The sequence below is a fragment of the Colletotrichum phormii genome (assembly GCF_030913505.1).
Source record: "Colletotrichum phormii strain CBS 102054 chromosome Unknown BDP81scaffold_40, whole genome shotgun sequence".
In the NCBI taxonomy this organism is placed as follows: Eukaryota; Fungi; Ascomycota; class Sordariomycetes; order Glomerellales; family Glomerellaceae; genus Colletotrichum; species Colletotrichum phormii.
Window position 1 is genome coordinate 41,415 of NW_026851482.1, and position 24,667 is coordinate 66,081.

General features: G+C 50.5%; 9 protein-coding genes across 9 annotated transcripts; 4 read left to right on the forward strand and 5 right to left on the reverse strand.

Annotated features, from left to right (window-relative positions):
• BDP81DRAFT_485760 (fungal-specific transcription factor domain-containing protein) lies at positions 1 to 1,991 on the reverse strand (the record flags this gene model as incomplete). The annotated part of the gene is made up of 4 exons (XM_060595174.1): positions 1,809 to 1,991; positions 1,206 to 1,753; positions 212 to 1,172; positions 1 to 140 (listed from the first exon to the last, which is right to left on the reverse strand). Exons 1-4 carry the CDS (start codon positions 1,894 to 1,896, stop codon positions 1 to 3), a joined length of 1,737 nt encoding a protein of 578 aa, XP_060437986.1. The 5' UTR covers positions 1,897 to 1,991.
• An 838-nt stretch (positions 1,992 to 2,829) lies between these two features.
• BDP81DRAFT_466354 (uncharacterized protein) lies at positions 2,830 to 3,610 on the forward strand (the record flags this gene model as incomplete). Its single annotated transcript, XM_060594385.1, has 3 exons — positions 2,830 to 2,982; positions 3,053 to 3,220; positions 3,263 to 3,610. The coding sequence occupies 3 exons, from the start codon at positions 2,830 to 2,832 to the stop codon at positions 3,608 to 3,610; spliced, it is 669 nt and encodes a 222-aa protein (XP_060437987.1).
• A 3,251-nt stretch (positions 3,611 to 6,861) lies between these two features.
• BDP81DRAFT_400631 (phosphatidylethanolamine-binding protein) lies at positions 6,862 to 7,814 on the forward strand (the record flags this gene model as incomplete). The annotated part of the gene is made up of 3 exons (XM_060588715.1): positions 6,862 to 7,179; positions 7,231 to 7,512; positions 7,566 to 7,814. 3 exons carry the CDS (start codon positions 6,862 to 6,864, stop codon positions 7,812 to 7,814), a joined length of 849 nt encoding a protein of 282 aa, XP_060437988.1.
• A 454-nt stretch (positions 7,815 to 8,268) lies between these two features.
• Positions 8,269 to 9,226, reverse strand: BDP81DRAFT_400632 (uncharacterized protein; the record flags this gene model as incomplete). The annotated part of the gene is made up of 2 exons (XM_060588716.1): positions 8,269 to 8,437; positions 8,496 to 9,226. The coding sequence occupies 2 exons, from the start codon at positions 9,224 to 9,226 to the stop codon at positions 8,269 to 8,271; spliced, it is 900 nt and encodes a 299-aa protein (XP_060437989.1).
• Positions 9,227 to 9,509: 283 nt separating this feature from the next.
• BDP81DRAFT_335308 (cytochrome P450 ClCP1) lies at positions 9,510 to 10,401 on the forward strand (the record flags this gene model as incomplete). The annotated part of the gene is made up of 4 exons (XM_060585842.1): positions 9,510 to 9,581; positions 9,649 to 9,963; positions 10,020 to 10,186; positions 10,242 to 10,401. 4 exons carry the CDS (start codon positions 9,510 to 9,512, stop codon positions 10,399 to 10,401), a joined length of 714 nt encoding a protein of 237 aa, XP_060437990.1.
• Positions 10,402 to 10,719: 318 nt separating this feature from the next.
• BDP81DRAFT_168294 (transmembrane protein 6/97) lies at positions 10,720 to 11,740 on the forward strand. The gene is made up of 3 exons (XM_060582136.1): positions 10,720 to 10,895; positions 11,098 to 11,490; positions 11,545 to 11,740. Exons 1-3 carry the CDS (start codon positions 10,820 to 10,822, stop codon positions 11,622 to 11,624), a joined length of 549 nt encoding a protein of 182 aa, XP_060437991.1. The 5' UTR covers positions 10,720 to 10,819; the 3' UTR covers positions 11,625 to 11,740.
• Positions 11,741 to 11,915: 175 nt separating this feature from the next.
• BDP81DRAFT_466358 (uncharacterized protein) lies at positions 11,916 to 12,904 on the reverse strand (the record flags this gene model as incomplete). Its single annotated transcript, XM_060594386.1, has 2 exons — positions 11,916 to 12,681; positions 12,768 to 12,904. 2 exons carry the CDS (start codon positions 12,902 to 12,904, stop codon positions 11,916 to 11,918), a joined length of 903 nt encoding a protein of 300 aa, XP_060437992.1.
• Positions 12,905 to 18,947: 6,043 nt separating this feature from the next.
• Positions 18,948 to 21,635, reverse strand: BDP81DRAFT_476657 (uncharacterized protein). Its single transcript, XM_060594784.1, has 5 exons — positions 21,472 to 21,635; positions 20,729 to 20,762; positions 20,399 to 20,666; positions 20,180 to 20,299; positions 18,948 to 20,066 (listed from the first exon to the last, which is right to left on the reverse strand). The coding sequence occupies exons 1-5, from the start codon at positions 21,519 to 21,521 to the stop codon at positions 19,087 to 19,089; spliced, it is 1,452 nt and encodes a 483-aa protein (XP_060437993.1). The 5' UTR covers positions 21,522 to 21,635; the 3' UTR covers positions 18,948 to 19,086.
• Positions 21,636 to 21,945: 310 nt separating this feature from the next.
• On the reverse strand, positions 21,946 to 23,807 carry BDP81DRAFT_485764 (amine oxidase; the record flags this gene model as incomplete). Its single annotated transcript, XM_060595175.1, has 4 exons — positions 21,946 to 22,356; positions 22,393 to 22,948; positions 23,106 to 23,450; positions 23,512 to 23,807. The coding sequence occupies 4 exons, from the start codon at positions 23,805 to 23,807 to the stop codon at positions 21,946 to 21,948; spliced, it is 1,608 nt and encodes a 535-aa protein (XP_060437994.1).
• Positions 23,808 to 24,667: the final 860 nt, after the last annotated feature.

A 24,667-nucleotide genomic window follows, 5' to 3' on the forward strand; every position in this document is an offset into this window, starting at 1 on the left:
TCATCCCAGAAGAACCCGGCGACCCAGAACGTTCAAGCAGGCCTCGAGATCCCAAGACTCAATAATAGCGTTGTGCCTTCTTAGCCAGGCGGCTTCAAACACCTCTCTTGCCAACCTTACAGCACCAAAATTCGCAAGACCTCCCATTAGATCAATGCCGCAAAAACGACGCCGTTAATTACGGGCAGCAATTATGCCATATATACCCTACGACAATCAAAGATTTCGCCAACCAGGCCTTCCTGTTCCTCCTTGGCCAAACAGGCATTGACGCAGATGGGCCAGGCGAGTGTATGTAGCCAACGGGGATTGCTCAGCTTCATCATCGACTCAAGGTTTTGTGTCACCGAGTCGCTGATCTCCATGCTGTCTGGATGCCAGCCTGAGAGGACGACGTGGAGATAAATGAGTCCAGCATGAGCCCATACCTGCGTGACCGAGACGATTGCTTTAGATTCTTCTTCAGCTAATCGGGAGTCAGCTAACCAAGGCGGTCTCTTATCTCGTACCATAGGATCTTTCGCGCTCAGTCGACCCAGGCCTTCCCTGAACTTCATCTCGATTTCCCCGCCCCTTCTAAACAGTTCGAGATTTGAGAAAGATCCCCGTTCACGCACATTCTTCTTCCAACTGTCTAACGATGCCACCTCTGCGATCAAGATCATAGCCCACTTCTGACAGCCAATGAAGCGATCCAAGCGAAGACTGCAGTCCCTGTTCGAAATCTCTTCGGGCTTGTCTTCGGCAACAAGCATATCTTGATAGTATGTCTGTAACCGTGGCGGTTTCCCGAGGGATGTGCTCGCCACAAGGTCATGGACTACAAGAAGAGCCGTGAAGAACCTAAAGGAGCTCTGATCAAGTGTCCATGCCGGAAATTGTGGAGGGTTTTCCATGTGAGGATAAGCGAGTCTGCCAACCTTCCGGCAAGTAGCGGTCCATTTGGAGTCTTGGAACTCTTCGCCGTCGACCTCGTGGAGTATTTGTTCCAACAGCTTTATACCCGCACCCAAGTGCATAGTCCAATTCTCTGATGTGCCAAAAGTTACTTCCAAGTACAGCAGATGCACAATACTGTCGTAGAGTCTGATGCTGGTGATCAAGTCTTCGAGTACGCCCCGACCGATGACCTCCTTGACGTCTTGTTGTGCCTTTTGCATCGCGATGTGCGTCTACTCTTGTAGTTCAGCTTAGACTCGAGACACGTACTTGGGTCTTTCTGAGTGGCGGCGCTGTACTGGTACGACAGCCAAGAAATGCGAAGCGAGGCTAGTAGCTGCATGAGAGAGCGATTTGTTGGCCAGAGTAAGAAAGAGCATCCAACTTCGACCGCCTTCGAGGATGGACGGAGAGTAAAAGGGGAACAATGTCGGAAATATGTAGTCCAGATATGCTGAGATGTAACACTGCTCCAACTCAGTTGAGAGTTGTGGTGTAGACTTCCCCGGGCTGGTAGCGGATTCCTGGGGACCGGGATTGGGTGTCCCATCGTTGGGATGAGGAAGTGACCGGGACTGAAAGTCACTGCTCAGGGATATTTGGGACTGCGTAACAGTTGCTAAAGGGTTTTGTCTCAGAGAGTATCTCGTGGTGACCCCGGTAGACCCCGAAGTTGTTGACACCGGCGGCAGAAGGTCATTGGCGTGGGCATCTCCGACAATACGCTGCACAACCCTTCGAGCCCCCCTCAACTTGGCGCTTTTCGTAACCTCAGCCTTGAGCTTATCAGTCATAGCCTGCTTGCTGTCTCGGGCTGCCATCCATCCATTCCGGGGTCTCTTGGCTGGAGAAGCAGGTGATCTCGAGACCTGCGCAGACATTGCAGGCGGGGAATGATTCGTCGCATTTCTTGTGGCGTATGCGACATGTCCAACAGCTTGCTGTCTCTCGTGGCATTGTTTGTTCCGTAGTTTGTGCTGCTAGTTCCTGTGGGACTGTGGATACCTGAGGTAGTGGCTGGTGCCCTAGGCACCAGCTGCCCGATCTACTTCCTGGTTGATCTAGCCTACCGTAGCCACCTTTCACCTTCACCATATCATCACTAACTGTCGGAACGGCAAGGCTGATAAGGAGCAATGGGCTGGTATCGTGGGCTGGCTGGCGTCTGCCCTGGGCGAAGTGGGACAACCGGCTTAGTCATCACGGCCGGTTAAGGTGGAGCAACCACCCAGGCCGTCCCCACCTACTTCGATCGGCCCCTGCCCACAATGTAAATAGGAACAACAACAACAGCAATTATCACGGACATCGACGTGATTGTTGCCGAAGATACACCCTCATGAGGAAATGTATCACGCCTGTGATACCAACACTAACCAACCAACAATACCAGTCGTATTGCCTCATTGCTTGCCTCGTTGATCCAGATGAGCAGTGTGTACTGCCCACAGTTCCCATCATCTCTGGGGTTTGGTCGGGAACCGAAGGAGAGAGCTTGGTGCACCCAAGAGTTGAGCCACGCGATGTTCAGATGTTTCCGCGCGGTTTACCTCAGACTCGGGCATGGTCAGATGTTGCCGTAATTAACGGCGTCGTTTTTGCGACAGATGTTGTCAGCTATGATCCGCTGAGGGCACTATGCCCATAGCGGGTCCGCTTAGTTAGTGCACTATTCCCGCCCAGACCTGTTCCCGCGCGGGAATCTTCAGGCACGGCGGACTTTCAACAACAAGCGACGGACTTTGAGGTCGTGATAGTTGCAATATGTACTTGATGGCAGCGGAAGAGGAATCAGCTGGCCAGTATAAAAGGTCATAAAAAGTGTCCTGCTCAATGAAGACTTATCGTAGTGTCGTAGTGTCGTTGTGTCGATTCGGAATTTCATGTTCAATGTCAGGCAAGAAAGTCCTAGTTCTTGGTGGAACCGGCCCAGCGGGTGTTTGCCTGTCGCGAGAGCTTGTTCATCGCAATCATGCAACTGTCCTACTAGCCAGAACTCCCTCAAAACTACCCAACGACTTGGCCTCCAGCTCTCTCCTCGAGGTCTGTTGTGGTTCCGGGTCTAGAGACTCTCTCATGAGTACGAGCGCGTTGAAACTAACTTGTTTGTCAGATAATCGAAGGGGAGATGAGCGACACGAAAGCCCTAGATTCAGCAATGGCTCGAACTTCTGTAGTCGTATCTCTGCTCGGGCCGAATATCAACGACAAGCACATTGACCCTTCTCTTTACGCCGACATCTACCGCAACTGCGTCTTCCCAGCAATGAAACAACACGGCGTTAGACGGATTCTCGCCATGGGTACGATCTGAATCAAGCAGCCCGAAGACCGCTGGACGTTCTTTCAGACCATGATCACGATCATAATGCCTTTTCTGAATGGCGCTGTGTACCGCAATATGCATAATCTCGCTCACTTGTTTGGCAAAGAGGGTCATGATCTTGATTGGACTATCTTTCGTATAGCACAGATCCCTGGAGAATCTGATGAGGATAGCTGGAGACGTGACCGGAATCGTCAGGTGTTCACTGGATGGATAGGAGAAAAGGGGTGGACAACAAGTCTAAGACGGGGCGCACTAGCTCGATGGCTCGTGGATGCAGTCGAAGGTAAGATGGACGCTTGGATCAATAAGATGCCTGGGGTCAGTCAACTAGCAGTCGTATGATTGACGTAGGCAAGGGTCAGTAAAGTTGAGAAAAGCTTGCGGATGTGCGTTGAGGGGGTTTGTTCAGAGCTTTCTCAAAGCCTAGCAAAATAGATGTCCTGAATGTTTATCTTCATGCTGAGCAGTACAGATGCAGCGCAAATTCACCTTGGAAAAACTTGTAGGCATCGAATCTTATACCCTCCAGCGATGGGAAAGGTCTGCTATCCCATCGGGTGCTGATGGACAGCACTTTTGCCAAGGGCGGGGTAGAGCCAATAAGGTGTTGAGACTCTATTAAGTTAACCAATAGGGTTATAGTACCTCTATTGCCTATATATTCTGCGTATGCCAGAGGTACCAGCAATTCCTATCGATACATAACGGTACATCACAGTCTAAGCAGCCCTTTCGAGTTGTCTGCCGTCTTCGCCGCATGAGGGTATTCCCAGATACCTCGCATAGAGCCCTCCTACTTCCACAATAGGTACAAGGTGAAGATACCTTTCGTGACCCCTTCCTATGCTGTTCCCATGGAATAGAGGTATTCCTTTTGTCTGTAGCCCGTCTAGCCCTAGGGCCCTCCCTAGACAACGGTGCTGTATTCGTCCACTGGGCCCACTGCTCTACGAGGCTCTGCGGAACGTATTGGAGGAACAGTTCAAGCGGGCTTGCCGGCAGCCCCCGTATCTCTTGGGCCCGGGCCGGCACGTTGAAGGGTCGGAAGGAGCCCGGAGGACCATGCTGAGTTGCCGGAGGTTCGTGGGGCCGGACTGTAGCTGCGTCACAGCGCTCGGGCGTACAGTCTGTATTACAGGCAGCAGTAAGGTCTTCTGGGTGGACCTCAACTACTATACAGCTGCGTACAGAAGTAACAGAAGCATTAGATGCAATAGAGGTATCAGAATCGCCAGAAGACATTACAGCATCAATCAAAATGGTAGTAATAGTGGTGATTATAGGCAAAAAGGCATAGGGATAAGTGACGTATTGTCAAGTACCCCTTGGAATGCGGGGTAGTGAAGGGTAAAAAGTGGGTATTTCGGGGTCTTGGCAAAAGTGCTGTCCATCAGCACCCGATGGGATAACAGACTGGGGGCAGTTCTTAATTCCCCAGCGCCTCGAAGTATCAACGCGTATTAGAACAAGAGTTTCCCGCCAGAATCAATCGTGCAGCCATGGCGTCATTCTATGATAGATACAGCTTGCTCCTAAGTGCACCAATAAATCAGTGATGGCCATATTCTATGCCTTCCGTCTACTTTTTAGCTAGAAAGTCTGCTTGTCTTGGGAGGCTTAACCATAGCCCAGACCGGAAAGCTACTCGACAACTTATCAGCTCCGCGGTGTGCGATTCCTAATGCGAGCAATTTTCTGTTATGAGCAAAGTCTAAGGTTATCTCTTTGCGCAAGTCGGGACGAGGCAGGCTCGAGGGGCTCTCTCGGAAATCGCTGCCGGTTTGTCACGTCCGGTATTGCTTTCCGCCTTTCGGAACGCGTATGGCGTCGAGAACCCATGCGAGTCAATGCTTACTCCCCGTAAACTTCTTACAGCGTTTAGACTTGACGTCATTCCTTGTGGCACTTGTTCAAGTACTGTAGGAATCTCTCAGTAAAGATACCATGAACACATAGGTAGGTTGAGAACTCAACTCTTCACGTCAAGCTGGCTAGTGTTTTCGATGGTTTGTACTGGCTCATGGTCCCTCTAACTCTTCTCATCATTGCCTGTCACACTGCTTATGGGTGTACATCTCTAGATAGCTTGATTATAAGCTGGTGACTTCACGAAATACTCGGACATCCGGTTGTTCCTACCATTTTCTCACAATGACTCGGTTGCATATCGGGTAGACCTGCGACTTTTGTCTCGGACTGAAATCAAAGACTTCTCAAAATCGGCTGAAAGTTTCTTGGCGACCTGAAACGGAACCTTCCTGGTCTTGGCATCCAATACGTCGGATATGTTGTTTCCATCCGGAGGCAGCCACCTCGGCTTTCGTTTCTTGTTTTCCTCAGAGAAAGCTGCCCCATGACCGCAGCACAAACTCGAACGGCTCTGCGGATATATGGGATGTCACTGTAACCCGAGGACGTGGATTTGGCTTTGCTTGCTTATTACGCCCCTCTCCCCCAGAGGGGTTAGGAGGGAATCACCCAGCATCATCCCCAACTGATGATCGCTCCATTTACACTCCCGCCTATTAGCCTCCATACTAAGTCGGCGTCCCCCGAGCCGTGGTTGCGATCCTATGGGAGACCTGGTCTATAGCTTCCTGTTGCATTCCAAGATCATGGGCCGAGAGCTCAACCCGGCGTCAAACCTTTTTAGCGGAGTGATATGGATGCGAATCGGACCCGGCGCCGACCATACTTTTCCATCCCGAACCCGAGTCCAGCACTGAGTTCAAATTCTATCTTTCACCTTTGTTTACATGTTTGACTGTCAATCTCAATATCAGGAAATCTATGGACACGAATTTGTGCGCAGACACCTCAAGGGTAAGGGTCTCAATGAGGTTCGTCCTGTGCTCGCATGGAAACACAGTAGTGACACGGTTACTGTCTGTTCTCATTCGACCCTTGACTCAGGGTCGCTAGTCCGTTTCCTCTCCAAGACTGTGTCGAACGTGCCATAATTGCCTGGTATAGTTCGCCAAGCAATCATTTGATCGTCCGGTGGGATTGATGGTCGGCCAGTGACATTTTCTCCGAGGTTTGCGACTCGGCATACGGTAAGGTGAAGATCTTCCCAGGGTCATGTAGACAACAACTTGAGCTTCATCAAAAGCTTCGTTTCTTCCCGTCCAAAGAATTGTCCAATCGTAAGCAAGGGGCAGCCAAAGTCCTGAAACTTTGTGCGGGAAAGTCAAAGGGAACCCCGCGCACGTCCGGCAGAGAAAAGCTCCATCGGGAAGCTCAATGAGCCAAACAGCCTCACCTTTCTGTCTCATCTGAGAGCATGTTTGGATTTCCCACACAATTGAAGATTCATGAATCCAGGGTATGATGGGTTACTGTTTGGCCCGTGATTCCGTGATGCTAGGATGTTGGACAACGGAGAGAGTAAACTAGCCAAAGGATAAAGATCATCCACGTCCGTTAGCTCCAACCTAACCAGGTGAGAGTTGCCAGAGCGCCCGATTCGTCCTCATTCTCTCATCTAATTCAACTTCAAAATCCCACAGGTGCTGGACGCCAGTTCTGCTGATTGCCATTCTCTTTTCATTCCACGGACCAGGACCATAAGCACAGTCCATACTTCGACCACCATGAAGTCTATCATCAGCATCACGGCCTTACTCGCCGCTGTGGCAATTGCTCACAATGACATGCCCCCGAGGAGCATGTCCACAACTGAATTCCGCCAAGCTTTCATGGAAGCTGGCATTGTTCCAGATGTGATGGGCTCGTTCGACCCGATGGTGTCTTTCTACGCCGGTTACAAAGCTAGCGATGGTGACAAGGCATTATTGATGCCTGGAACCAAGCTCAAGATGAAGGAAACCAAATTCCCATTCGAATTCAGCGTCGAGAACATCATGAAGGCTAGGAACGTCACTCGGAGCTCCAGATTCGTTCTTTACATGGTATGTGCATCACGCTACGGACTGCAAAGCTATTCTAACGATGTTGGACAGATTGGGCCCGACTCTCCAACACGCGAAAGCCCCACCGAGCGGAACATGAGGCATTACCTTGCTGGCAACTTCACGCTTGAGCAGACTAAATCTGAAGTTCTTGCTTCAGCGATGATCATGAAGAATTCAACTCCTGCTTTCAATGACTACATGGCACCTGAGCCCAAGGCCGGAAGTGGCATGCATCGATATGTTTACCTACTCTACATGCAGCCCGAGAAGCTGAACAAGATGGGTTTCGACGCCATGGGTGTTGATAAGATGAACCGAAAGAATTTCAACGTTAGTAACCTACCGAATCCAGGTGTTCCTGACTCTAAGCTGAACTGTACCAGATCTCGCAGTTCCGCAAACAAGCTGGACTCGGACGCCCCATTGGCGGAACCTACTTCATGTTGAACATGGCCCAGGATAATGGAGGCGGTGGCGGTCATGGCGGCGGAAACAACGGAGGGAACAATGGCGGAAATAACGGCGGCAACAACAGCAATAATGGAAACGGCCGAAGCGCTGCCTCTGTTGTGACTGCGGGCTCCGTGGTAATGTTTATTACGCTATTGGCGTCAATGTTTGCCTGGATGTAAGACGAGGTCAGCGCCATGGGCAAGGGCTGTTGAGATACGCCGGTGCACTTGACGAGGAGATTTTGAAAAACTAAACGGAATACATACTTTGATTCGCTAGGTACAGTGCTAGCAAGCTTCAGCTCAGTACATATTTGACACCTCAATCAATTTAAGTCTATCTAAGGCTATATCTTCTTGGAAGGTCGAAAACATCGCGACCAGCTCAATTTCCTCATCATCTGCCGAGACCATGCAACACCTTCTTCACACTCGCGTCTTTCTCCATTTCCTGCCAAAGGCGGGGCTCCCAGTCATTAAAGCCCTCCCTGACACCCCCGCCCTTGCCATCAACTCTTTCGCTCGAGGACCAACACCTCGATAGCCAAGCTCGCAGAACATGGCTCTGCCTCAGTGCTTTCGTGGCCATCTCCATCAGAAGCAATGCCGCCAGTGCCATGATAAGCGTGGACCATCATGCTGGATCCCTTCCAAACTCTAAGCTCAGTCCCCCGCGAACAGAATAAGGAGCGGAACTGGGGGAAGAAATGGCGCCGGCAATGAGCAAATAAGCCCACAAGACCGCGAGACTGCCAAGGATAGACCAGAGAGCAACTCTGGTCTTGTAGTGCAGCTCAATTACCCTGGTTCGAGTTAGTAATTTTAGAGTCAAATCTAAGGCTAGTTGCCAGATGTACTCACAATAGCTTGATGTTGACCCAAATTCCACACAAGACGAAGGTCAATAGTCCTTGGGCATACCACCCGTCAACGTCGATCATCTCAGAGTCCATGTAACCCGCCCAAGCACCGGCGTAGACGATGAGTCCCGCAACCAGTGCGTTGCTGAACCAACTGAAATACACCGACATGTTGAGACCCTCGGCGTTCTGTCCGTATTTGAACAGCTCAGGAACCACCGTCAGAGTGCGCGAGTGGAGATCCTGCTCAAAAGTCCCAATGACGAGGATGCATGCTGCGGTGAAGAAACTGACAAAAGTGAGACTTCCTGGTTCGTACAAACTTGTACCCGTGGCTCCGGTCTGCTCTTGGAAAAGTGCCTGCGGGAGGTAGAAGAAGGTCTCCTTCCAGAACGTTGCCAAAATGAATCGTGTCGTACGGTAGTAGTTCCAGCAGCCATGAACAAGTACCAGCCGAGACAGATACCGGAACTGAGAGATGCTGAAGTCCGCCACACGGACAGCCTGTTGAACTTCTCTGCCAGAGATTCCCACACCGACGTTGGCTGCAGAGATCATGGCCAGATCGTTGGCACCATCGCCAATGGCAAGAGTCAGGGGCGTGGTCGAGGTCGGACTAAGCCAACTGTACCAGTGTGCCTTCTTCTGAGGGCCTTTGCCGATTTGAGTAACAAGCAGGGCTTTCTGGGCAGGAGATGCACGGCAGCAGATAACGGAGTCGACCTTGGTCATTATTGTGACGAATAGTTGACGCAGTCGAATCGCGGATGGATCCTCAATTGCAGTCAAGGTTTCGCCGTCGATCACAATTGCCGTGTGTGTCAGAGCCCTCCCGGATAGGGGCTAGTCAGAGGTAGTAAGGAGTCCAAGCAACAAAGGAGCAGCTCAGATATATATACAGCGCAGGGAGTACACGTCGGGGGAGGAGCAGATTTCAGTAATTCATCATTCTACCCCTAACTGCAGTTGGCCTCTGAGAGCTTCCACCCTGCGTCAACACCCCAACTTGACATGCATGGAGCTTGGCAAGAAGGAGGGTGGTAGACCCGACTTGATTGAGGGCTTATTAAAGAAGAAGGACGAGTTGGTAAGGAGACTCATCCAGTATTGCTTTTTCTTCTTTTCTTTGGACCTTTGCTCACGATTGGTGATAGAATATCTCGTTCGAGACACTCGCGGCAAACAACAACACGCTTATCATCGGTGGTTCTGAGACGACAGCAACGCTACTAGCTGGAGTCACCTATTATCTCTTGATGAATAGGGACTGTCTGAGAAAGCTTACGGATGAAGTACGCACAACTTTCAAGACGGAAGAGGAGATTGATTTGGTTTCCGTCAACAAGTTGACGTACATGCTCGCCTGCCTGGACGAAGCACTCAGAGTATATCCTCCAGTCTCTATGGGCCTCCCGAGAGTCACACCCAAAGGCGGAGCGACTATTTGTGGCAAGTTTGTGCCTGAAAATGTGAGTTAAATCTCCCAGTCTTTGCCCTCTCTAGACACTGACGATATCACTTTCAGACCATCGTGGCAATTCATCAATGGGCCATCAACCACAACGAGAAGTACTTCAAAGACCCGTACGGCTTCCACCCCGAGAGGTTCATGGGAGACGAGGAATTCGCATCAGACAACAAGGAGGCTTTTCAACCTTTCCACATTGGCTCAAAGAACTGCCTGGGGCGCAAGTAAGTGACTTTGCTTGGTACGTTTTTGGTTTTGAGAGCTAACCAAGGTACCTAGTCAGGCCTATGTTGAGATGAGACTCATTCTTGCTCGCCTGATTTGGAATTTCGATGTCGAGATTGACGAGGAGTACAAAGACTGGGCCCAGAAGCAGCAAGTCTTCATTTCGTGGGATAAGGGTCCCTTGAAGGCGCGCTTGACACCAGTAGCTCGATAGAGTGCACTACCTTACTTGAACGTTTCTTGTCGAAAACCCGTGGGTTTGTAGAAGGTCGGGGATAGAAGATCAAGCACGATGCAAATAGAGAATGATAATTGGAAATATGCATTCTCTTTGTAAGACCTGAGGCTTTTCCCTCCGAATCCTACCTTACTCTAGCGTGATCTTCAGTAATTATCATCTGACAACGTCCTCTCTCTTTACTTACACCCATGGTGTGGACGATTGCTTTGTCAGCACAGACCTGACGTGAAATTCAGTTCACCATCTCACCCCTGTGTTTTTCTCATCTCAACGCGACGTGCTCATCGTGAAGCGGCTGCCATCAACCCACTGCATTCGCAATTCCTCAATTGGGGCACCTAAACGAATTAAACAGGCTTTGTTACCACTGGGTGACTTTGTAGCCGCCATCATGTCTGCCTCAACAAGAACTTGGCGCGACAGCGCGTACCTCGTCATCTCTGGCATCCAGTTAACGGCCATGCTTTGTGAGTCCAACATCTATCACTTTGCGCCTATTGATGCTATGACTTGTGGACGTGCTATCAATTCTTCATGAAGACTCATAGTCGAAGGACTGTGCTGGTGTTGTGATTGAGCATCTTGATTGCTCAGTCGCCGCAAGTTTTCACGCGCCATCGGTCCATCGTCACGTCTCACCTGAGCTATAGCTAACCATCCTCTCATCAGTGGTCGACCTCGTCCCATTCTACCCATCAGCTCTCTACTCAACCCCTTCATCGCCATTGCACTTCCTCCAAGTCCTCCGCGACTTCTACATCTCAACGTACAATGACCCCTTCTTCACCGCCTCTCACGAGAACCTCCCCTCGTGGTTCAAGCTCTTCACCTATATCGAGATCGTCTACCAGCTGCCCATGGCCGCCTGGATGGTCTACAGGTTCTCGCGAAGTACAGGCACGACCCCCGGATTTGAAGTTGCCGTGTTGGTCTTCTGCGTCGAGTGCGCCCTGACGACATTGACCTGCATGTACGACGTCTTCCACTGGGATCCTGCAGTGTACAGCCAGGCTCAGAAGAACCTCTTTGTCTTCAACCTCTACGGGCCGTGGGTGGTAATCCGTAAGTGCAATCGATATCTGCCACGGATGTTCTGAGTTAAACTGACCTGCAAAGCGGCGTTGATGGGACTGGACATGTGGCTGCGCATCCTGAAGCGGGTGAACGCCGTGGACAACACCAAGAAGTTGCAGTAAAGGGGACTACTCGGTCTTGTCGAAGCAGGTATTGGTTCCATTAAGATATCGCTACAAATCCTGCTCCTGTCAGACCGCGCGTGCGCGGATCCAGATGATCGATTCCAAAACTCCTATTCCCCAGTCCATGTGTACAGGTCAAGGCCATCCCAGTTTAATTCGTCCATCAAAATAAAACTCCCATCATCCATCATAAAAGCCTCTCAAGGGGGCGGCGGCTAGCAGATTTACATGAATCGGATCAAATCGTACAGATTTCTCGTGACGCGAAAACTTTTTTGGTGCTTTCTTTCAATCCATTCTCTTGGCCGCTTTGGAGTAACCCCAACCGTTACCAACGCTGTTGAGACCGTTGAGACCGTAGCCGAGTGGCGTCGCGCCGCCCATGCCCCTCCCGCGTACCCTCTTGGGCAGGACGACTCCGAAAAAGTATGTCGACGCAACGAGCACGCCCGCCATGAAGGAGGTGATGATGTAGAAGACGGTGCTTGCATACACGTGTCCGCCCATGCCCTGCCACTCCACATGGCCCTCCGACTTGGGCAGGTTCGGGGTCGGAAACCACCTGACAGACAACCGCAGCGGCAACGGGTCGCCAATCACCAGCCTCTTTGTGTATATCCCGTCCATATGGCTCAAGGGACTCGTGCTGTACGCCGTTCCGGAATCAAGGACGCCCGAGTCGTGGGGTCGAGTATGGTGCTTCGGCATGCTGTGCAGGAGCACATTCATGTGCGTGCTGATGTGCAGGTGGCTCAGCTGGAGTGTGCCGGCGAGGGCGAAGACGAGAGGGATGTATTCTTGCACGTAGGGCTTCTCGCCGACAGTCTCGACGTGGGGCGCGGGTCGGGCAGGGAGGCGGCAAGCGAGGGGTGCGTCGTTGTGGATGAAGAACTCGAGGAGGTGAAAGAAAGGGTCAGAGACCATGGGGATGGTGCAGTTGACCTCCCCTTCGTGGCCATAATTGAACTCGAGGGGCTTGTTGGTTTCTTCGCAGGAGGGGAAGGGAATCCATTCGATTTCGTGGTTGGAATCTTCAATGTGTTCGCCTGTTTCGCTGGAGAGGTGTAAGCTGGAGGTAGTCTGGGCGGAGATCAAACTGCTAGAGGGCATGAGCAGCGGAAAGAATGGGTAGAAACTCACGAGCTGCGGTTCATGCACTCCACGTGGATGGGTGCGCCATAGTGGTACGAAGGGAGGCCATCTTCTGGATGTGCAGCGCGGACGCCATAAGCGCAGAGAGCGACAGCGCCCAAGAGTAATCGCGCGAGGGACGCCATTATGTGTGTGCGCGGATGGAATAGTCGGTGATCGTGCAAGCGACAGGATGGGAAAAGGGTCCTAGCAGCTCGGCCGGGGCATTGCCTTGACTCGGAGGGACGCGCGACGGGGGTTGGAGCTATTCCGGGCCAGCTTTCCCCAGAGTTCGACTGGCTGGAGGAGTTCTCTAATCAATTTGACAGCTGTCGCCGAAGCTCCGTGCTGCGCCCGGATTCCGATAAGATAAGGAGATCCACCTTCCATCAATCACAGTCATGTAAGGTATCCCTCGGACGAAGGCTCTTGAGCTTGAACATCAACATCCTGGCCACCTGCAGAGCTGTCACTAAATTATGGCATGTAGAAATGGCCATATAACGTGGGTTGAAGTGGCTTAAATTGACCCAAACAGAGCAGAGGAAACAGAAGGGTCTGTGAAGAGGAAATGGAAATATCATGTGCTTACACACGTGACAGGTATTTCGGAGAGTGACGTTGTTATCCCTGTCCCGTGACAAGGGTACGGTCGCAACTTCTGAACACATACCTCGAAAGGTACCCACTCTTAGTAATTGTTAAGGTTATAGAGGGCTACGGCCCACTGCACTATCATCTCTCAACATCAGCCCATACGAGCTGAATTCCACGACCATGGCGGTCTCCCTAGATGTAGGGCTATCGATCACGGTTCACGGGGATGCCGGTATATCTCGGCGGTCGGGACGAGTCCGGAAGCCGACTGCAAAGGTCAGAGTGGTTGAGCAGGTCAACCACCAGGACAATTCTGAGCTCAAAGACGAAGCTTTCGAATCTGGTCCAGGACCTCCTACGTCGGGACGCCGAGAGGGAACAGTTTTTGAAAGACTGTTTGACGAAGATCGAATTCTTGGAGAGAGAGCTTCAGGAGGAGAAACAGCGTTCAAACCGGCATCAACGTGGTCTAGCAAGGTCTATGCACGCTATTGGCACAGGGCCTAGCGAGACTGACCTGAGTTCCCAGGGGCATCCCTCGTACACAACCCAGAACTAGCCGCCCCTAGTCCGTTTATATGCGGCGGCGGCGAGCTAGCTACTGTCTAGAAGACAGGATGAACTAACGCCAGCTAAATAAGCCGCAAAATAAGCTACAAACCGGGCGGCCTTAAAGGATCTATGCGTCTTTGCGCGTCTATCGCCTGAAAGCCCGCTTCGGAACGAGAAAGCTTACGATATATATATCTTTGTTCGGGAAAGGCTAAGTCCCTAAGCCCGAGAAGCCCTCAAGGGGATCGACCATGTTAAGATAGGATTAGTACTCTTACCTTCGTTAATGGATAGTATAAAAGTCCTGCTAGAGAATAGAGAATAGATCGCTGCCTTTCTCTAAGCGTAAGCGATCGAGTAATGCGATACCTGGATCCGAGCCTATATCGTAAACGTCCTTTATACTAGGCATTGTCTGGTAACCAATACTGAGCTGGAAATCACGACCGAGGAGCTCCTTGAAGAGATCCAGGTCTTGACGAAACTCAAGCCTGAAAAAGCATACTTCTCTAGGAAGGACGAAGTCGAAAGGCTAGGCACGGTGATAGCCTGGTTTAAGGCGGAAGCCGTAAGGTAACTACTAAGACGCCTCCGTTTGATGGGGGCCAGCGTTTTTGTAAACCTGTAGTTCCTGAAGGAGAAGAGGTCTCTTTAATGTCTCCGCTGCGGCGGTTTTCATAGCGAACGAACGTGCACCAGAAGGAAGAGATGCCTCAAGTGCAGCTCTCCTTCCCACACAACTGATCAACACCGGGCACCCTGTGGCGGCACTGAGGGTCACGATGGCTGCGACTGCCCTTTTAAATGCTCGTCGTGTAACGGGCCTCACGCCGCCTTCGATGCGACTTGCCCTATCCAACCTAAAGTGGTGAAGGGGGTAGTCCAGAGGAGGGATAAGGCTCAGCTACGGGCCATCCGAGCTGAGGGAGAAAGATTATGGAGAAATGCGACCCAGCAGTCGCATCGACATTCACGTAAAGAAGAATAAGTAATGGACTGTACCCCGGCGAATAAGATATAAAAAAAGAATATAGCCCTCTAAAACCCTGTAAATTATGCAAGCGAAAATAGGTAGGCGGGTATCCGCCTACGAAACAGTACTGAACCTGGCTTACGTAGCCTAGATCGATATACTCTTAATATAAGAGCCGTCTATCCGTTCGGAGGAGAGGAGGCTTATAAGACACTACCTAGGTTTTGAGACTTTTACCCTAGTGGATAACTGGACCGAAGACCGTCCTAGGGTACTTACCTACCTCCGTAGAGGAACTGGGGTACGAGGCGTATAAATACGGCCTCTACCCGATCTATCTACAGACCTGCTCTTCTTACGACTCCTCTCGGGAACGAAGGAGGTCCTTATAGTCATTAACGTATATAACGCCCCTCGTGGCTCTCTGCGATCTGGCCAGGCTCTCAGGGACATCCTAGCGGCCTGGTAACCTAAACCTAAGGATCGAGTATTGATTGCGGGGGATTTTAACTTACACTATTAGACGTGGCAGCCCGAGGCTACGAGTTCCCCGGACGCTGAAAACCTAGTAGAATAGGCAGAAGCCGCCAGCCTTATCCTAATGTCACCTATAGGTGAACCCACATACAAAGGCGGTAACACCCTAGATTTATGCTGGGCGTCCAGTAACCTCCATGGGGCCTCCACTAGCATAGAAACGTCGCTACATACGATATTAGACTACGAATCTCTGCTTACCCGGGTCCCCTTGGCCCTGATCGATTCACCCAGCCAGACCCCGGGAAGGTTTCGGCTCGACACGATGGACGAGGAGCTTTTCCTCGGCATCATTAAACGCAACTTACAACCCATGCGCCGCACTACAAGCAACATCCAAGACCCACAGTCTTTAAATCTCCTAGTACAACAGCTTACGGACTGTCTTATTGAAGCACTTACGGCTTCCACAAAGCGCACGCTCGGGAAAGGTATAGGGAGACCATACTGGAGCGAAAGGTGCATACGTAAACACCGAGCCTATGCGAGTAAGCGAGCGATGTTAGTAAGACTCTGCGTAGCCGGAGTGAACTACTGATGGGAAGAAGAGGAGGTCAAAGCTCTAAAACAGGACTTCCTCTACAAGTTTAAACGCTCCAAGGATGCCTTTTGGAAAGATAAGATCTCCTTAGCCTCCTTAAGCAAAGATATATTTGAAATAGTCGGTTAGTATAAAGCCACAGGATCCTTTTAGACCCCGCCACTCCGAGACATAGATAACCAAGACACACTTGTCTCATAACCAAAAGAGAAGCGCGACTTATTTACCCGCGTCCTCCTTAGAAACGCTGCAATCTCCGAGGATATACTAATAGAAAGCCCAGTCTTACAAAGGCAAGCTACGCTTCCTTTCCCGCAGGTTACGAAGGACGAGGTACGGTCTTCAGTTCTTACCGCAGGAAACACGACTCCTAGGACCGACGGAATCACTATGATTACTTTGAAAATAGTATGGCTAGTTATCGAGGATATTGTCCTCTCACTTTATAGCGGGTATATACGCAAAGGTTGGCATCCTACTTGTTTTAAAGAAGCAACTCTCGTGATCCTAGCAAAACCGGGAAAAAGAGACAAAACACTCCCGCGCTCCTATAGGCCAATTACGCTCTTGGCCGTCCTCGGAAAAGGCTTAGAGAGACTCATCGCTAGACGACTTGCCTAGATCGTAGTTAAATATCGTATTCTGCACGATTAATAGTTTGGAGCACTCCCTCTTCGCTCTTGTAGCGACCTTATTGCAGCGGCTATCCACGATATCGAGTGCGCCTGGCAAAGAGGCCTGGTTACCTTTATGCTTATGCTCGATATAAAAGGGGCTTTCGACGCCGTGCTCCTAGGACGACTGGTCCGACGCCTTTATAAATAAGGATGGCCGGAGAACCTCGTACGCTAGGTCTTAAGTTTTGTTACTGGAAGGAGAGCAAGAATAAGGCTTGATGGGGAGGTAGGAGACGTCTTCGGTCTCGAATACGGACTACTATAAGGCTTACCCGTGTCTCCTATTCTATTTATACTCTATATTAAACCTCTTTTTAAGCTAGGTATAGCTCGCCTAGGAAAGAAGCGATCTCGTTTCGGCTATACCGATAACGTCGCTATCTTAGTAAGCTCAATATTACTAAAGAATAACTATGACATCCTAACTAAGGAATGGAAAGAAACCTTAGGATAGGGCGCGACGGAAGGAATCACTTTTAACCTCGATAAGTCCGAACTAATCTACTTCACTAAGAGACAAAAAGATAGAAACCTATTAATCACAGTAGGTTTGCCGGATGGGAGGTATTATATAGTTCAGGCTATTAAAGAAGGCTCTTCTCTACGCTGGCTCGGCGTTCACTTCGACCATAAACTTACATTCAAGAGTTACGTAAGAAACCTCTCTATAAAAGCATACTAAGTAGTTAATGGACTATAGGGACTAGGGAACACTGTCTGGGGCGCGCCTACGTACTTACTTCGTCGAGCGATTACCTCGTGTATATTACCTACTTAGTACTAGTTATGCATCTGAAGCATGGTGGCCCGGCAAGAGCCGGATAAAGAATGGACGCACTATCTTAAACGGGGTTAGTAGTCTGCTACACCAACTAGACGCGACGCAAACCAAAGCCATCAGAGCGATGGTCCCCGTATACAGAACTACGCCTGTACCGATCCTACAGCGCGAGGCGGCTCTACCCCCAGCAGAGGTGATACTGGACGCGAAGCTCCACACAGCGTCCACCAGAATCCATCGTCTGGACGAGCGACACCCTCTCCGAACGAGACTCAGGGACAAATCAGGACCAGACTCACGGCTACGACGAATGGCAAGCCTCGTAAGCAAAAATACCGAATACATCGATCCGATAGAACTCCCCCTTGGGAGCAACTAGCGGACTGGCAGACAGCCCTCGCCAGGGTCGGCTACGAACCTAATAAGACCAAAGAAGAACAGGCCCTCTCCTTTGCAGGCAGGATAGCAACTTTCTCCAAGCGGGACATTGTTGTCTATACTGACGGGTCCCAGATATCGGACGGCAGCAGCACCTCCGCCGGAGAAGGCTAGGTAGGGTACCAAGCTACACGGCAGATCTTCCGCGGATCCGAACTACTCGGCTCCTAAACTAAGGTGTATGACGCGGAGGCACATGCTGCGTATCACGGCCTGATGGAAGCCACCCGGGCTCCTACGGCTCGTATGGTAGATAACGTCCACATCTGCCTCGACAACCTCGCAGTCGCGGCTAGACTATACTCCCAGAGCACAGGAAGTAGCCAGGCTAGATTTAGGGCCTTCAATAGGCTCTCTTCCTCCTGGACTCGGAGACAAAGAGAGAGCTGGACAACCCCCGGCAGGGTTTATATTTGGTGGTGCCCTGGGCACACGGGAGTACCAGGAAATAAAGAAGCGGATGCTCTAGCCAAGGAAGCCTGCAAACTAATCCCAAAATCACAACCACAGCCCTCATTAGCGCACCTAGAAAGGCAAGCTAAAGTAGCTACCTTCCAAGCCTTTGCTAGAAAATGGCTGTCCCAATGCTCTCGGCAATATACCGACCTCGAGATAATTCTTCACCCCAAGCCGCCCGAACTCCGCCTCCCTCGGCACTTACTAGGAAGGCTATACGTAGTAAGATCCCATCATGGAGACTTTGCAGCATACCACGAGAGATTCGCTCATCAAGATGCGTTGCTCAACTGCAGCTGTGGGAAACCCAAGATACTAGTCCATTTCTACTTCTGCAAGCGTGGACGCAAGGCTACACCGCGCTACCTCCGCCAACGTATAGCCAAAGCAAGCATTGATTTCTTGTTAGGTTCTGCTAAGGGAGCCTCTCTTCTATGCAAATAAATAGAGGAGACCAATTTCTTTTCCGAAATTTGCCCGAGTCATTGAACAGGAACGTTAGGTGAAGACGGTAGCCTGTAACATAGTTTAGATTAGCATAGACCATATCGGTATAGCGCCCGGCACGTCCTTTTATTACCAGACGTTAAATACATCATCATCATCATCATCATCATCATCAGGGTACGGTCGCAGTCGAAATAAGTTAATTTGATTTAGTATTATCGTGTCCTCCGCTACTTTGTTAAAACTGACTTCTTCATGCCATCAAACAAATAATGATAAGAATAAATGTCTCAGTCGTCCTTTACCAATGACCTGCTCTAGTTTACTGTTTACTCGAGACCTTTGAAACTCTCCTCTTTCAGCTTACTGAGTGAGTTCCAAGACTCGATCGTTTCTGCATTGCATTCGAGATCACTCCTCAACGTTGTTACCAGATAGTTTGAGGTCTCTCCAACCGACAGGATTTCCGCAGCCCTCTCGGTCTGACCCTGATGTGCCAGTATGCCTGCTAGCCTCCTCCGAAGAATTATTGCTTCAACTGCAAAATTCGTATCGAGTTCTGCCCTCTCATATGCAAGATACTCTTTCAATCTAATCACCTCTTCCAGGTGATTGATCCTAGATTCTGTGCTCTGTACCAAATGACCGTTGGCTAAATGCTGAAGTATCGCAATACGAGCTGCTTTCGTCCAAATGTCGTACAACTCGTCAGATGACGGGTGTGGTACTCTGAGTTTCGCAAGCAGCCGCTCATTGCGCTGTAGCAGTCCTTGGTCGTTTGAAGTCGAACGGTTTAACAACTCGAATGTATGGGCATACTCCTGGTAAATTATGGACATGTCAGTTTCTCCCAGTGATTCCCTCGAAATCTCCAATAGGGCGATGTGAGTATCGAAAAATTCAGCAGTCTCAAGCTCATCATTCTGTTCTTTCTCGAACCATGCCCATCTTCGCGCCATAAGACTGGTCAAGTCTACTGTCTTTCGTAAGGTTCTGAAAAGATGCGCCGCGATGTCAAACATCTGTACCACGCAGTTCCTTAGCTTGTCTCGGTATCTGGCACCAATTTTACGCATCATGTTGGCTATTCGGGCAATTGGCTGGCCCTGTTTCTTGATGTTCAGAAGCTTGGAGATATAGTAGAGACAAGCATCGGTTTCCTTGTATCGGCCCCGGAGACACAGATGGTTCGGTATATGAAGCATAAGGTCCTGAAAGCTCGTGCATGGCTCTTCTTCAATAACTGAGTCGAGATCGCGAAATGCTTGACGGAGGACCGCGCCGGCATGGTGGATGTTGCGGCGTTGCCCTCTTCAAGTAAGTAGATTCCTAGCTCGAATTCTGATGTGATTCCTTCACTCTTTCTCGATGCGATTTGCTCCAGTCTTGTCGTCTCTCTCCACACAGGGCTTTGCCGCGCACTTCCGCACATCAGGTCGCGGAGACTAGCGTAGAGCTCCTCAATCCACCGCTCGCTCTCACTCCCATATAGCATCAGAGTAGCAGATGCTCCCTGAGTGACCATTGTACGGGAGTGATTAACTGGATAATTGATAGTAGGTACCGGAAAAGTGCTCTCTCCAGGCTGCGAGTCGTTGAAATTTTGTCGACGTGGTCTTTTGCAAGCGGAATTTCCCCTACGAGTCTCGACAGGTTTGCCATCAAGGCTACGTTGTTGAACTCCTTTAGTTTTGTACTTTCTCCAGTTGTATTCCATGTATAGCTTGTGCAAAGTCGCCCTTTGGGTCTCCCAGTCACTAGCGCTCTCGGGTCGAAGCCTGTAAGGGCGTTCGACAAATGTGGGAAACGGTGCTGAAAGTGACGCGACTTGAGGCTGTACCAAGGAAGGTTGTATCGGAGGCTGCTGATCCATCAACCAAATTGCGCTCGGTGAGATGTTGTTGTTGTTCTGTTTATTACATTCGATTATTACTGTTACCAGTTCCGCAGCCTCAACTTCTGCAAACAAACCTCACTACGACTAGCTGGCCGTAACACGGAGGTCCTAGGTTTGTTTTAGCTGGTATATACGGCAGGTAGCCCGCCGGCTTATTATTGGGTTTGACCTAGGGCTAGAGCCGGAGCTAGAGCCGGGGCTGGGGCCGGGGCCGTTAGCGGTAGGGTCGCTAACTATCTAAGTATACGTTTTTCCTGTACCGGGGCCAAGGGTGGGTTTAGATATTTCTATAGTAGTAAACCGGGTAAAGGTATTGATAAGGTCCTGGGCTATAGCCTTTAGTCGTGCTAGGGCGGTCCTAACGAGGGTATCTAGGCCTTTAGTGAGGAGGTCTAGGGCCTCATCTCGGAGGGCCCGGCCTTCTCGGGCCTATTAGAGGGCGGTAGCGGCCGAAAGTGGCCCCCTTCCCAAGGGCCGGATAGGGGGGGCGTGAAGCCCCTCGGTCGTAGGGGTAAGGAGGTAGGGGGAGGAGGAGTCTGCGAGGGATGACATATAGAGGCTGAGAGACCGCTGGGGGCCTGCGAGGGGCCCGCGGCTGGCTGTGAGGCCATCGCGGGCGAGGGTTCCGGTCGTGGGGGTTGTATTTGGTGGTGTTAGTGTTGAGGTGGCGGACCCAGCACGGCACTAACAGTGGGTGCCGGTGGGGTGGTATGTAGGAGGGAAGTTGCGGATGCTCGGTGAGATGTGTGAATCCGTACAATCACTCATACTATCACCGGTGAGGAGAAGATCCAGCTTGTCATTCCTGCTGCTTTACAGCATAGTGTTTGATGGTCGCATGTATGTGAATCCTTGGTCGAGGTCCATGATGGCAGCGAACACAGGTCAAAGTCAGGTACCTTGGGTAAGGGCGCAAGAGAAAAGGGTTGTATGATTGAATACGAGGGAACAATGCTCTGTTGGTGAGTCACTGATTGGGTGTCAACTTCGATAAATCCCTTCTGTTCTTGGTTTATATATTTGGCCATGCCGCTGTCTAGCAGGGGCAGCTTGCTACCGATGCGTCTGGTCGAAATCAGGCTGCGTGACCAGGCACACTAATTCGCCTCAGCATGCGAAGTCTTTTTAAACACACTGCAGCTGTGATTGGTCACCTCCACAGGTGTTAGAATCCTGAAAGACTTCCATCGACCAATGAGGCCTGGCAGGGTACTTTCGGTATGGCGACGTTGTGTCCAAAAAGACCTTGCGCCTGCCTCCTTTAACTGAAAAGCCCTGACCTACGATCCTCTCAACTCTTGATGTTTATGCCAAGTTCTTTTACAAACGTCTTAGTACTCCATCCGTTGACTTTTGTGTACTTGTCAGTGCTGGTCGTTCCATTCAACACATCGTACGCCACCGCCCTCAGGTTGATACAGTCATCCTTGTTCTTGATGCACCCAGCAACCGCCTCGCCCGCATTCTTCCCCTCGTAGTATGCACCCTTCAAGAACCCAAAATATTGCGGATGAGTAGCCTCGCCAGCGAACCACAAGTTGCCGATATTAGCGCGGATGTTCTGGTGCATCTCCAACGTCAGAGCCGGCGGCCAGTTCGAGTAAGATCCGTACGCCCAAGGCTCGCGAGTCCAGTTGTGGTGGTAGAAGTCAACGGGTTCAGGAATTTCCTTTTGGAACATGTCCTTCAAGACTTTCATGATCTAGCTCTTGGTGGTGTTGAAGTCCTGAGCCTTCACAGCGTAAGATTGTTGGTCGATGACAGTGACGAAGATGATGCCGGAGCCATTCACAAACTTTTTGTGGTCTAAGGACTGGAAGTATGGATAGTAGCCCCGCTGCACCGGATCAGCGTAGAGGAAGAACTGAGTCTTCCTATCCCAGAAGATATCCTCTGGCTTGAATTGCATGAAGATTTTCGTGTAGGTTCCCATGGTCATAGACTGAATTGCAGTCCGTTTCCAGAGCGGCAGTTCCGGCGAAAAGTTGACCACCTCCTTCTGCAAGACACCCAACGAAAAAGTGCAGATGGCGTGGTCGGCAACGATGCAGGTGCCGTCCTCGTTGTGTACCGTGACGTTGTCGACAGAGTAGGTAATGTTTTGTACAACTGTACCGAGCCTCAACTGGGTGCTCTCGTCCAGGAATAACTTCGCCTCCTCTCTGAAGAATGTGCCAAACCCTCGAGCGTCGTGCACAAGGTTATTTTCATTAGCCCAGCGCTGGAATGATGTATTAGTGTTGGCCACGGAGAACTGCTGCGATGTCTTCTCCGGCGGTTGGCGTATTCGAAGTCTATTGAAGGTGTCACGAGTTATGGCACGCAGCAATGGGCATATGAAGTGGGTTAAAGTGGCTTGAAGTAACCCATCTAGAATGAGCACATGAGAGCAGTCTATATACTAAGAGAGTGTGATATTCACGTGAGAAAGCACGTGGCAAGATGCTTGACAAGTGCTGATACCATTCCTGTTTCGTGACAGAAGACCATTCAACAGCTTGAGCTAGCGGGTCGCTGCCCGGCTTCCAGCCAGCAATTGCGAGGCCGGAACGGGCACTGCGGTCTTGCTGGTTCTTAAGAATGATCTCGCCAGCGTCGTACTGATACTTTTTGGTGGCCTTGTCATACAACTCATTCAGCTCCTCAAACTTATTTGTTGAGTTACCGTAGTCCAATTGGCCGGTCTCATTGAAAGCTGTAACGTTGGAGAAATCGGATGGCGTATTTGTCAAGTTGTACTTCTTGACCATAGTCAGAATGGGATTTTCCTCCGTTTCACTTTCCGTTCCTTGGACCCTGTTCATGATGTAAGTAGGCTGTGTGGAAACAATATCGGAATAACTACAAGACTACATACCAGTTGGCACCGAGCTCTACAAAATAGGACTCATTTTTGCCTGGCTTCTTTCCAAAAGCGCGATTGTAAACTCGTCCACCGATCCGGTTGTTGTACTCCACGATCACGAAGTTTGTGATGGACGCACTAACCAGTGCCTGAGCAGCAGTGATTCCAGCGAGGCCAGCACCGAGGATGGCTACTTGGACTCTGCTGCAGTTCTTCTCATCATCTGTACGTCTTTCCAGCGTGGGTGCAGCCTGGGAGAAGGCTGTGAGAAGGGCAAGCAAGCCAATGGATCGTGTAAGTGACGGCATGTTGAAGCTTGAAGGTAGACCTTGATAATATTCGGAGCCAGTGCTCAAAGGCAACGTGATGAAGAAAATATAGGGACCGCAGTAATTCCAAGCAAGATCTATACTGCAGTTATGTAGTCCTGACTCTCTCGGTTGTTTGCGGCGTCAAAAGGTTGCCAAGGGGGGTGTCTCGGTGAATCTCGACTCAGTGTAAGAGGCCAGAGCAGCTTGTGGCTTGCCGCAAAAGAAGCGTTATCAACTTCCACGCGCCGAGCCGTTCATTCCTCTGCCGCCTTGGCCCTGTGCCATGAAGATATCATTTTTGAGACTTGTGAGCTCGCCAAGAGGAAAACGCCATCATTTCTCATGGCTTTACTTATAAGGTCTGACCCGGGCATGCTGTTCCGGTCTACTATTTTCGGAGTCAGATTGCTCTCTCCCACCGGTATACAATTGCCCGACTCGATGGTGTTCGGAGAGCACAAGACACCAGTCATCAATGAACCAAAGATATAGTCCCTTTGACAGAGTTCTCCCCTCGCCGGCTAACCGAGCCAGATGCGGCTCCTGTACTACACGAGGGTACCACGGCCAAAATGACCAAGATCGTGTATCAGCGAATGATGAATCGAACCCGCAACCCTGCTTCAGCCAAGATAACATATCTAAGAAGAAACTTTGTTTGGGTTAGAGACAAATCGCACGCTACGACCTGTTTTCGTCAAGGCTGCTTCTGAGACAAAACCCCAGATGGCCACGTGAGTTCAGCTCTGAAGGCCCGTTTTGTACTCAAATTTCTCTTCCAACCTGCTTCTGGCAACAATCCGTCTACAGACCCTCAGCTACCCAGACCAACAAATGTCAAAGTCTCTTCTTCCGGA

Excerpts from the sequence above, each read along its gene's own strand:
- BDP81DRAFT_168294 (XM_060582136.1), top strand. The coding sequence starts at position 10,820 with ATGTCTGCCTCAACAAGAACTTGGCGCGACAGCGCGTACCTCGTCATC. Across the intron at positions 10,896-11,097 it reads CCAGTTAACGGCCATGCTTT|TGGTCGACCTCGTCCCATTC; the intron begins GTGAGTCCAACA and ends TCCTCTCATCAG. Across the intron at positions 11,491-11,544 it reads CGGGCCGTGGGTGGTAATCC|CGGCGTTGATGGGACTGGAC; the intron begins GTAAGTGCAATC and ends TGACCTGCAAAG.
- BDP81DRAFT_476657 (XM_060594784.1), bottom strand. The coding sequence starts at position 21,521 with ATGGACCTCGACCAAGGATTCACATACATGCGACCATCAAACACTATG. Across the intron at positions 20,667-20,728 it reads GGCCAGCTAGTCGTAGTGAG|AACAACAACAACATCTCACC; the intron begins GTTTGTTTGCAG and ends TGTAATAAACAG. Across the intron at positions 20,300-20,398 it reads TGGCAAACCTGTCGAGACTC|TTAATCACTCCCGTACAATG; the intron begins GTAGGGGAAATT and ends TCAATTATCCAG.